The sequence below is a fragment of the Heteronotia binoei genome, chromosome 14 (genome assembly GCF_032191835.1).
Source record: "Heteronotia binoei isolate CCM8104 ecotype False Entrance Well chromosome 14, APGP_CSIRO_Hbin_v1, whole genome shotgun sequence".
Taxonomy (NCBI): domain Eukaryota; kingdom Metazoa; phylum Chordata; class Lepidosauria; order Squamata; family Gekkonidae; genus Heteronotia; species Heteronotia binoei.
In genome coordinates, this window is record NC_083236.1 from 15,834,443 (window position 1) to 15,846,975 (window position 12,533).

At 41.5% G+C, this 12,533-nt stretch overlaps 1 protein-coding gene across 13 annotated transcripts in view; it reads left to right on the forward strand.

The window, feature by feature from the left end:
- The window catches only part of LOC132582157 (protocadherin beta-16-like), a 214,724-nt gene that overhangs the window by 125,579 nt on the left and 76,612 nt on the right, over window positions 1–12,533 (forward strand). Inside the window, exon 1 of one of the 13 annotated variants that reach the window (XM_060253642.1) lies at window positions 1,762–4,262. The exons of the other annotated variants lie outside the window; for them this stretch is intronic. Coding sequence (XP_060109625.1) covers window positions 1,848–4,262 — 2,415 coding nt within the window. The 5' untranslated portion in view covers window positions 1,762–1,847. Of the gene's footprint in view, window positions 1–1,761; window positions 4,263–12,533 lie in introns of those variants that run through there. 13 annotated transcript variants of the gene reach the window in all.

The following is a 12,533-nucleotide window of genomic DNA, read 5'->3' on the forward strand; positions in this document are numbered from 1 at the left end:
TTACAACTACGAGGTGTGCTTAGCTGGTGGGTCCCTGAACAGCGAGTTCAGGTTTCTACGGCCTCTCTTCCCCGTGTTTTCTGTGGAGCCTGCTCAGTTGCATGAGGTTCAAGGGATTTCTCCTGGTTCCCAAGAAGTCCCCAGTCATGGAGCAGAAAGTAAACTTGTATGCCAGGTGAGTGTAATGAAGTTTTAAATTTTCTAATGGTTAAGTTTGTTAGATAATAATGTTAACAACAATTAAGGGTAACTTTTATACAGAAACTCCAGGTGAATTATTGAGATATATTTTCAGTTCCCAAATGTATTTCTCTTCATTTCTCTCTGTCTGCTTATGTGCAATTTACAGAAAATAATAATCTCTGTTATCAGTTGAAAACAAGTTCAAACTTCATATATAAATGCTAAATTAGTGTTGATATAAGCATATTATGTATCATATAAATGTTTTGTGGCATAGACCATAACTCAAATGTGGGCTGATACTGTTTTGCAAATCAGGCATGACTTCATACATACATGAACACACCTTTATTGGCATAAAAACACAAATAATCCGTAGGGCCTGCAAAACCGCCCTCTTCCGGCTAGCTTTTTAAGACAGAACTCTTGACAAGATCAATAATACCGAGCCATCTTATATGCCATTCGATTGTATTTTAATGTCTTACTGTTTTATTGGTTTTATTCTTTAAATTATTAACTGTATTATCTATTGTTTATTTGTATCATGGTTTCGACCATGTCCTGTTAGCCGCCTTGAGCCTGCCTAGGCGGGGAGGGCGGGGTATAAATAAAAGTTTATTATTATTATTATTAATAATAATAATAATACTTCAATAGTAATACTTCAATAATAATACTTCATGACTTCAATAGGAGGCACACCATCCACCAGGCTGTCTCTTCCTTTGAGAACGCACGCATAGCTGGTCTTGAGGACAAAAGGAGATTGAGGAAGAATCGCACTGCTACAGCACCAACCCCAAATCAGACTTTTCCCTGCAGCCACTGTGGCCGGACCTGCCTGTCCCGCATTGGTCTTGTCAGCCACCAGCGAGCCTGCAGCAGACGTGGACTATTGCACCCTTCTTAAATCTTCGTTCGCGAAGCCAAGCCGAGAGAGAGATGATGATGATGATTATTATTATATAGTTAACAGGCATGACTTCAATAGGAGGAAGAAAAAATATAGTTAACTGAATGAGGAGGCTCTAGTCTCACCTCATCCCAACAGAGTGAAAAGAAGAAAAGAGGAAAAAACTGCCTAATTTCTTCACCCTCCCATCTTGGTCCTCAGTGGTAATACATATATACTTTGTCTTCCTTTTCCAGTTAGGTGTCAGTCTGATCAGTTCCTTTATTTGCCCACATAATCCTGTTTCTTCAGCCCATAGAGTAATTTGGGAGCTCAGTGGAGGAGAACCAGCCCAAATGTGTTCATTACTAACTTAATAAATATTCTTGCATGGTATTTTTGTGTCTGGTGGTGGATGTAATTTCACATGGAGTTACTATGCAAGTGGGTTCTGAAAGACAGAGTGTATATTTGAGAAACGGAACCCAGTTCAAAAAGATTTGGTTTAAAGGAAAACATAATTTGAATAATTTTCTTATGGCCATACCACAAGATGGCAGTATTGGCAAACAGATCAGATGCAGCATGGATTTCAAAGAGAATCATCTTTTGTAACAGCACGAGCCAAAACGTATCAGCAGCTGGAAACTGAAACAAGAGGAAGGGTGAGCGCTGGATGGATTGGAAATAAAAGATTAAAAAGAAAGAAAGCAACCAAAAGACCAGAACAATTTTCTAAGAAATATAATCACTGGATGATACTCAGAACATGGATGGTAGCTTCAGGATGAGAAAAGGTCTGTATCTTTTGTTCTTATTCTTTCTGTCTGGAGTGATGTGTATCTCAATTCGCTATTCTTTGCCTGAAGAGAAGAAAAGTGGGTCTCTGGTGGCTAATGTGCTGAAGGATTTGAAACTGGGACCAGGGGAGCTGTCTTCTCGAAGAGCCCAGCTGGTTTCCAAAAGCAATAAGCAATATTTCCAGCTGGATAGCCGTTCTGGGAATCTGTTTGTAAATGAAAAAATAGACAGAGAAGCTTTGTGTGGCAAGGTGGAGCCTTGCTTACTGTTGTCTGAAATAGTGCTCCAGAACCCCTTAACGATCTACGTTATAGAGATCCAGATAAAAGATGTGAATGACAATTCTCCCAAATTCTCTAAGAAAGAATTTGAATTAGCAATTCCTGAGAATGTCCCTACAAATACCAGATTTCCTTTGGAAACTGCCCAAGATACAGACTTGAGTGAAAACAGTATCCAGAACTACACACTCAGTATCAATGGGAATTTCAAATTGGATGCACAAAGTAATGAGTTTGGGAGCAAATATGTGGACCTTGTTTTGGAAAAACCACTAGACAGGGAGAAAGAAGCTCAGTTTCAGTTGACTCTCACAGCTGTAGATGGAGGGGTACCCCAGAGAACAGGCACTATTCAAATACATATTAATGTTCTGGACATCAATGACAACTTCCCACAGTTTACACAATCTGAATATAAAGTGAAGTTAAAGGAAAACAGCCCTCGTGGTACTCTGGTGTCTAAAGTAGAAGCCAAAGATTTAGATTTTGGTTCAAATGCAGAGATCACCTACTCATTTCATCGGGCACCTGAAAATATAGAATATTTGTTCTACTTGCATCAAACAACTGGAGAAATCACCGTTTTGAGTCCAATGGACTATGAAAAGGAAGCCAACTATCAGATTGACATTAAAGCAAAAGATGGAGGGGGCCTTTCAGGCCACTGCAAGGTCATGGTTGAAATTGAGGATGAGAATGACAATGCACCTGAGATATCAGTCATAACCATCACCAGTCCTTTGGCAGAAGACTCCCCGTTAGATACACTGGTTGTGCTCTTCAGTGTCAATGACCAGGACTCGGGAGACAATGGAAGAACATCCTGCTCTGTGGAGATGAATTTGCCCTTTCTGTTAAAAACTACTGTGAATAATTATTATCAACTGGTGACCCAAAAGCCACTGGATAGAGAGAAGGTCCCTGAGTATAACATCACCATCACAGCTACTGATCGGGGCTCTCCCAGACTTGTTTCCACTAGAATGATTAGTGTTGAGATCTCTGATGTCAATGACAACTCTCCAGTGTTTGAGAAGTCCAAGTATGAAATGCAAGTGTGGGAAAACAATATCCCAGGCCTGCTGATGGGTTCAGTCCATGCTATTGATCTGGACGTGGAGCAGAATGCCAAGGTGGCCTATTCTCTAGTGCCTGGAAATGCCAGTGGTGCTCCTGCGGCCTCTTCTGTTTCCATCAACTCAGAGACTGGGAATCTGTATGTCCTGCGATCTCTGGATTATGAGCAGATCAAGGAATTCCAAGTGACAGTGAGGGCTTCAGATGGGGGTTCTCCTTCGCTGAGCTCAGAAGTTGTTGTTCGAATTGTTATCCTGGATGAAAATGACAATGCTCCCTTCTTCCTCTACCCACTTCAGAACAGCACCTCCCCCTGCAATGAGCTGGTTCCCAAGTCAGTGGAGGCCGGTTACCTGGTTGCCAAAGTGGTGGCTGTGGATGGGGATTCGGGTCAGAACTCCTGGCTGTCCTATGAATTGCTGAAGGCCACAGATCCTGGCCTTTTCAGCATAGGAGCCCAGAATGGGGAAGTGAAGACCAGGAGACCACTGACAGAGCGAGATACAAACAAGCAGAGGCTGATTATCCTGGTGAGAGACAACGGCCACCCTCCCCAGACCAGCACAGCAACCCTGAATATACTTCCTGTGGATGGCTTTTCAGATCCTTATCTGAATATTGCAAGTGTCAGTCAGGAAGCCAGTGAAGAAGATGGTTCCTTGACTATGTACCTGGTGATCTGCTTGGCTGCAGTGTCCTTTGTGTTCCTGATCTGCATCATTGTGTTTGTTGTCATCAAAATATACAAGAAAGAGTCCAGTTTTATCACTGCTCTTCCTCAGTTCCCACCTGCCTTACCTGAGATCCCAGAAACTGGTGTGGATTCTCAGAATGGATCCCTTTCCCGGACTTACCAATATGATGTTTGCCTAACTGGTGGATCACTAAGCAGCGAGTTCAGGTTCCTTAGGCCTCTCATTCCTGTTTTCTCTATGGGGAACCCAAATATTTCTGAGAATCACAGGATTTCTTCTGTTTCTCAAGAGACTCCTGAGCAGGTAGAGGGCCAAAAACAAAGAGAACACGTAAGTAAACAGGGTTTTTTCCCCCTTAAATGTTCTGTGAACTATGGAAATTTCAACTAGGTTGTAGGACATCAGATTTTTTTGTTGTTAAATTCTCAGTCACATTTTTATGTATTAATTTCTGCTGCTTGTTAATTCATTGCATTTCTCCTTATTGGGGAGGGACGGTGGCTCAGTGGTAGAGCATCTGCTTGGTAAGCAGAAGGTCCAATCCCTGGCATCTCCAAAAAGGGTCCAGGGAAGTAGGCGTGAAAATCATCAGCTTGAGACCCTGGAGAGCCGCTGCCAGTCTGAGAAGACAATACTGACTTTGATGGACCAAGGGTCTGATTCAGTATATGGCAGTTTCATATGTCCATATATGTCCATCACGACTAGATAAGTACCATTTAAGAACTCTGTGTGTGTTTGCACTGAGTTCATGACATTCAACTGTAATTGTCCATCTCCTTTAGGATTGTCCCTTTTTTATCCCAGTTGTTTTCCTTATTAGACTATACTCCTTGGTGCCATGAAAGGTTTTTCCTTTGAGCCAGCCATCCTTTTAATACTGGCTCATCCTTCTATTTTGTTGGTCCCCTGCCCCTTTCCACTGGGCCTCTTCTTCCACAGATCATTTACTCAAGCTCATTTCCCCAAGCCCATTGCTGAATGCTGGAAGTCTTTCTTCAACACTTCTGCCTCCTGGTCATTTGCTTTCCAACTATCTGGACTTTCTTGCCCATAAGGCTGACCTCTGACTTTCTCCATGAATGCCAGTACCTCACACAATACAGCTATGAAGTGTTCATGAGATATTTGCATTTTTATACACTCATATCCATGTGACCGGGAACACAGGCATTTTAACTCTGCAAACAAACTCCTTTCAGACTTCTTTTTGCCTTCTTTCTATTTTCTGGGGAGTCACAGCAATATCTGCCCTGATCTCTAAACCCATTAAGGTGTACAAGTGTCTTTAGATGAACAGTCATACTGAGAGAACCAAAAATTTCAAATTTCAAAAGCTTTAATGGCATAATAGAGAGAACCTTGAATGGGGAAGGTAATTTAGGAGGTGGGAACAGACAGTGACACATTGCCAAGAATTTCTGCTTCGTGTTAAAGTGAGAGAAGGAAAACGAGGGGATGAGAGTTGTGATGATTATCAGAAATGTTTGGCGTGGAGAATCGATACAGAGTCATGAGCAAAGGAAGCTGTTAAGAAGGAAAAACCTCATATGGAAGAAGAAATGGTGCTCCCTCGGGAGGAAGTGGTGATCCCACGGCTGAAACACAACTGGCACAGAAGGAAGGTCCACCCTAGCAGGGGCTGCTGTTTCTTCTGCCAGAAGACTGTCCAAATGGCCATTCCTTTCTTAGAAAATCCTGTTGTTGATGATATAGAATAAGGCAGACATAAAACCAGCACCGAAATCAGACACACACAAATTAGCAACATCCATTGCAGTTCTTCTCTAAAACTCTAGTAACTAACAACATCAATAATTATCTGTAAAATTGTCCCAAGAACTTGGTAATGACAATCCATTGGGTGACGATGGAAAACAAACAAGGTATAATAGAACTGTGTTTCCCAATTGAAAACAGAATGGAAATGAAAACTGAAAATAATTGAATGTGTATATTTTATTTTATTTTATTTTTTTTAAAAAGCAAAGCAAAAGGAAAGTTTAAAAATGTATTGAGTCCTTGTTCCTTTCAGGGGAAGGTTACACCCCCTCCAGTCAGAGCCCTCTTCTTTTCCTGGCTGACCCATCATAAACATTCCATCAAAACTGAGTTTTAGTATCTTAGCCCTCATCTAGCTCTTTGCTGCCTGCAGCATACTAATGGCTGGACTCCAAATCCTTAGGAAACCCATCTCAAAGGCTTCATGCAAATTTTAAACAGAATTGGGCGGCGGGGGGGGGGGGGGGAGAGTGCTAAGGTGAGACATAGACCACTTTTAACACTTCTCCCAAAACTGCCATGGAATGGAGCAGCAACCCTGTTTTCTCCATTACAAAACCCAGCTTAGCCTGTAGAATATGCTGGAGGAGCTATTTTAGAGAGAAAAACTTTGAGGCCGTTTTGGATCCATTAAATTTAGTGAGGGAAAGGGAGGTAGTGACAGTGGTGCAATTAGGTAATTTTAGTCCATGGAATTAATACTTATGCCCCTCTCTAGATAATGATGTATATTTCAAATGTAAAGTACAGAATGAACATCTAATAAACTGGTCTCTTCCCATTTTACCAGTTCCACTGATACATACACACAGTGTAACTTGATTCTAACCTACCTGACTGCTACAATCATCTTTGGAGGCCTTGCTTTGAGTGCCCCCCCCACCTTTTTAAGATCAGGCAGGTAGCAACCAGTGAGTTAGCTTACTGAGTGGTGGTACCAAAACTCTGAAACTCTCTCCCCAGGGAGATTTGTCTGTCCCTTCTGTTGCCGTCTTACACCAGCAGTTGAAGACTTTTTAAAAAAAATTGTTTGACATTTCTTCAGTAACTCCTCCTTCCAGCTGTATGTTTTAATTGTTGTTTTTATGTCTTTGTATTTTTGAAGCTTTTTTTGTTGATAGAAGTGGTTCTAATGATCTTTAAAATGTGATTTTATCATATACGTTTTACTTTGTTAGTAGCCTTGGTTGGTCATTGAGAGAGGAAAGGTGGGGTAGAAATTTTATTCAATCAATCCTCAGAAGTTAGTCTCACTGTTGGGGGGACAGTGCCCACACCCCCTGCTGCTGCCCAGTGAAGAACCGGGAGAAATTGTGGGGTCAAAGGTGACATTGCCCTGATGTCATGCAATGCACTGCCCCACCCCCAAGATCCCAGAGGTTAAAGATCCCCTGGCTGGCAACCTACCTTACTGTGTTCAGTGGCCTGCATTTGGGGGTGGGACTGCTGAGTCAATGAGCAGGTGGTTTGGCTTTCATCCTGAAGTATGACCCTGAGGCCACCACAGGGTAGAGAGAGGTGGACCAAACAAAGAGGCAAGTTTAAAGAAAGAGATAGAGTAGGAACTGATGTAAAGCTGTGCCTCCAATCCTTAAATCTGCCTATCAAGCTTCCTAATATAATCCTATTTTCCTGCACTGTCAGATACCTTACAGTGTGAAACAAAGTCAGTCTCATCCTTTGTAACATATTAAGGAAAATCTTGTTTAATTTGACAGTAAGAATGGACACGAATATTTTGTAGTACCTGTGAAAAAATGAGTTTTTTCTGGGAGATTTGAGCTGAGCAGAACCTCAACTGTGTGTTTGAAAAGGGTTTTTTTCCCCCTTCTGGGCAGAGAACATGCAGGAGAAGGAGAAAGTCAGTTCAGTTCCTTCCGAGGCATACCTCAGCTCACCTTCATACAAATGCTAATAGATGGAGCAGGAGAAATAATGGGTGAGTCAAAATCTCTGCTTCCTTCTAGCAGGGAACAGAGATTTGGAGGAATGAAATGATAGAGGGTCTCCAGGAAGGAAATGTCCTGGAGATATCCAGGAAGAGGCTCTTTGACCTGGTCTGACCAGGTCAGTGGAAGGGGAAAGGGAGATGATAAAAACTCCTTGCAGCAAGGAAGAGGTCTTCTGTATTGAGTCCAGGAGAGCAAACAGACCTCTCCATTGGGAAGGCAGCCATTGACCATGTACTTGCCTAAACAGCTGGAGCACAGGAAGGGAACTATAACATCCTATGAAAAGGAGACTGTCCTATTGTAACATCTGATAGGGTATCATCATCATCATCATCATCATCATCATCATTATTATTCTCTAAAGATATACATATACATCAATAATATCAAAACTATCAATAAAATACAATTACAATTTAAAAACCTTCTATGGTGCTATATATGGATCGGAAGCATTGCAAATTGTGCCAGCTCAGAAAGAACTGTCCCAAACCTTCCACACAATCCCTCGCAAGCCATCCTCATCCCATCCATGGGGCGACTTTGCCGCAATCAGATGGCTGTTGCACGCCTTCCCCGCAGCTTGGTTTGGGTTTCTTGAATTGTGTGTGTGTCTGATTTTATTATTTATTTATTACTTTCAATTTCTAACCCGCCTTCTCTACAAGCAGACTCAGGGCAGCTAACAATCAATTCAATCCAGACAGTTATAATTACAATTTATAATCAATAAAATACAATTACAATTTAAAAACCTTCTATGGTACTATATACACATACATACACACACACACACACACACACAAAAGACTGGACATGGCTTGGGGCTGCTTGGCGGGTTCATACCACCAAGATGCCTTGCTTGTGCACTTCTGCATCCAAACACTGAAGAGGTGACTGGTGTGTGGTTCAGACATTTGCTACTACTTCAAAAGTGGTAGCTTTTTGAGCCACTCTGAGGACTCCTGAATATAGGATGAGTATGGGATGGGGATGGGCGGCAGATGTGTGCGTTTGGAAGGGTTTTTCATGTCGGTTTCTGAGGCATCTCTGAGTTGTCCCAAATTGCCCATCTGTTATCAGCCATAGTTCATTTGTTTGATCTCCCTTTTAATCTAGGGAGATTTTGCCAACCAGAAAGCCTTCCTAGACAGTAATTAGCTGTGATGTGTCTTCACTCCCTATGAAGACATCAGCCTGCCATTACATCTCCACTGGAAGCCCCTCAGCTGGATTGGAGTTGAATTGATCCTAAACTGCTGGGAGATACCTGGGTGTTTGACTAAGCTCTAACAGAAAATAGTAATTATTATGATAGTATGGCATCAAATAAAGTTGGATCTGGCTTGATGCTGTGTTAATTTTTTATTTTATTAACATTTTTTTTAAAGCTGGCAAAAAATCATAGGTGATTCTCTAGGTGATTCAAGAGTGGATTAATATTTTTACTTCGGCTGTGTCAGCAATTAACATAGGAATGAAGGAAAAAAATATAAAGTTGCTTATCAATGATGTTTGACTCAGAAATTAAATCTTATTTTCCATATGAACAATATATAATGCTGGAGATGTAAATAGCTAGATGTAGACTACATACATATGTTTTATAGATGTCCAGTAGTAATGAAGTTTTGAAGAGCTATAATTAGGGAAATTAAACAAATGTTAGGAATAATCCTAGTAAATAGTCCTATATGTTTATGATTGGGAATTTTACCTATAAATGTAAATGTAAAACATAAATGTATGGTTCTTGTTTTATTGACAGCCACCAAAACTGAAAAGAGGCACTCATGGCCATTAGAACAGTGGATTCCAGCTTCCAAGGAAGCTTAAGGCTGTATTATTGACTGCCTAGGATGCAGCTGGGAAGGCAAACAAGACAATTAATTATTCCTCCTTCACCACATACTTCAGCTTTTGCTGTTTGCTGCTGAACAGCCAACTCATCCTTTATATCACGGGACTAGCCTGTCACCATTTGAAGCCAAGCCAGAATTTTGGGGGCCTTCTCCCTAACCGGCACTTGGACATGGCCTTTTTCACCTGCTTCATGATGTCCAATGTGGTGGTAGTAATGGTTGATAATTAAATGAATAACTGAATTTCAGATTAAGTTGTCACTGCAGGCATGTCAGAAATTTCAAGAGAAAAAAGCCACTGTATTTATTACTGAAAACAAATACAGAAAAAAGGAATTTTCATTCGGAAAAGACAACAAAGCCAATTCTAGGAACTGCCTTCATTACAAAGAACACCCTGCATGTTAGAGGTGCCTTCAAGGAGGTTGAGAAAATGGAAATGCATCCCCCCAAAAGGTTGATCTTTCTTTCCTGTTATCTCAGCATGAGTGGGTGAATGTGTGAATCCCTCCTATATTCAAAGTCTAAAGAAAAGAAGAGTGGGTCTCCGGTGGCAAACGTATTAAAAGTATTTGAAAGTGGATGTGAAGGGTCTGTCTGCACAAGGGGCTCATCTGGTTTCCGAAAGCAGCAGGCAATATTTCAAGTTGGATCCTGAGAAGCTTTTTGTGGTCAAAAAGAGGTTGTACTGTAAAATCCAATGCAAGTGCTTAGAATTGGTCCAAATAGAGGATGTGAATGACAATTCCCCTCAATTCTCTAATAAGGAATTCCTTCTGAAAGTACTAGAACAGACTCCCCTGAATACCCAGTTCCCATTGGAGAGTGCAACAGATGCAGATGGAGGAGAAAATGCTGTTCAGAACTATACACGTAGTCCTAATGACCATTTTAGGTTGGATCTTCAGAGTCACAGTGATGGTTGCAAAAATGCAGAATTGGTATTGGAGAAACAATTGGACCATGAAGAGAATGCACGACTTTTCTTGATTCTGTTGGCTATTGATGGAGGGACTCCAAAGAGAACAGGCACAGCAAACATTATCATTGATGTTCCGGACGCCCGTGATAATGTCCCTCAGTTTTATCAATCTCTGTACTAAGTGAAGTTAATGGAAAACAGCCAGACCAAGTACACTTGTAGCTAAAGTTAAAGCAACTTATCTTGGTTCTAATGCTTCAAGTTAAACAAACATACTGGGGAACTTGTTGTTGCAGGAACCATTGATTATGAAGAAGACAAAAATTATGCCATGGATATCAAAGCCACGGATGGAGGGGGGCTGTCTGCTTACTGCAAAGTCCTTGTGGAGGTGCAGGACAGCAATGGCAATACCCCAGAGGTGACTGTAACCTCCATTTCCAGCCCCTTTCCAGAAGATTCACCCTCAGATATTGTTGTAGCCCTGTTCATTGTCTCTGATGAAGACTGGCGATAACGGCAGATCTTCCTGTACCACTGAGGCAAACTTGCACTTGATGTTGAAAGCTTCAGAGCATAATTATTATCAGCTGGTGGCCCAGCAACCCCTGAACCGAGAAAGAGCCTATGAGCACAACATCACAATTATTTTTACAGACAAAGGCTTACCCAGGCTGAGTTCAATAAGAATAATTAACATTCAGATCTCAGATGTCAACGACAGCTTCCCAGTATTTGAAAAGTCATATTATGAGCAGCCAATAGTAGAAAAATGATATTCCAAGTATTCTAGTAGAATTAGTGCATACTGATGACCTGGATACAGAGCAGAACTCAAAAAATTAAGTATTCACTTTTGCCTGGGAAGGTCAGTGAATAACCTGTGTCCTCTTATGTCTCTATCAACTCTGAAACTGGGAATCTTTATGCCATCCGATCTCTGGACTATGAGCAGATAAAAGGATTTCCATGTGTCTATATGGCTGTGGACAGCCACTTTCCTCCCATGAGCTCCCAAGATATTATCCCTAAGTTGTCATCATGGATGAAAATGATAATGCCCCGTTCATCCTTTACCCTCTTCAGACTGGCTCTTCCCCATCCAGTGACCTGGTTCCCAGGGGGGATGAGGTCAGCAAGGTGGTCAGCAAGGTGGTGGAAGTGGACAGAGATTTCAGTTAGAGCTCTTGGCTTTCCTAAAAGCCCCTGAAGGCCACAGAACCTTGAGGGAACCATTCTCCATAGAGAAAAATGGAGTGCCCAGCAGACATTTCTGATAACCCTGAAGCGGGAGAAGGCCTCCAAACCAGGGGAATCCCCTGCCCCCACAATGGACAACCTTCTGAGGCCGATTAATAAATGATACACCTTCAAACAGAAACTTATTATTAGAGTCAGAGATAATGGGCACCCCACCCAGTCCACCTCTGTAACATTGAACATTCTTCTAGTGGTTGGTTTTTCTGATTCTTATATGAAAATGGTGGATACCCCGAAGGAGAATGTGATGGAAGAAGAAGACCATACCCTGATGGTGTATCTGGTCATATGTTTGGTCATCATTCATTTTTCTAGTCTCCGTAGTGGTGTTTGTTGCCATCAAGATTTGGAAAAGCAGAAAGTTCATGGAGAATTCTGTCCTAAATTTCTCAGTGGGACCAAATTTCCCAGAGAAGTGTGGAGATGCTGATACTGGATCCAAGGCTTACAACTTTGAGGTGTGCTTAGCTGGTGGTTCTCTGAACTGTGAGTTCAAATTCCTCAGGCCTCTCTTTCCTGTGTTTTCTCTGAATCCTGCTCAAAATCAGAGGGATTCAAGGATTTCTCACCGTGCAGATCAAGTCATGAGTCAGGTGAGAAGAACTGATTTACCATGAAATTAGTGGTAATGAAATCCAAAAAATATTGATATTAGTGACAGTTCTAGGTAATCCACTCACATTCTTAAAACCACTGAATCAGAAAAACTGAAACATGAGTGTTTTTAGTTGCACCCAAATCTCTCTCTTTTCTCAGTCTGCTTTTTACACATACAGAGGACTGTAACATTAATCTTTAAGATGAATATTCACTATGTAAAATA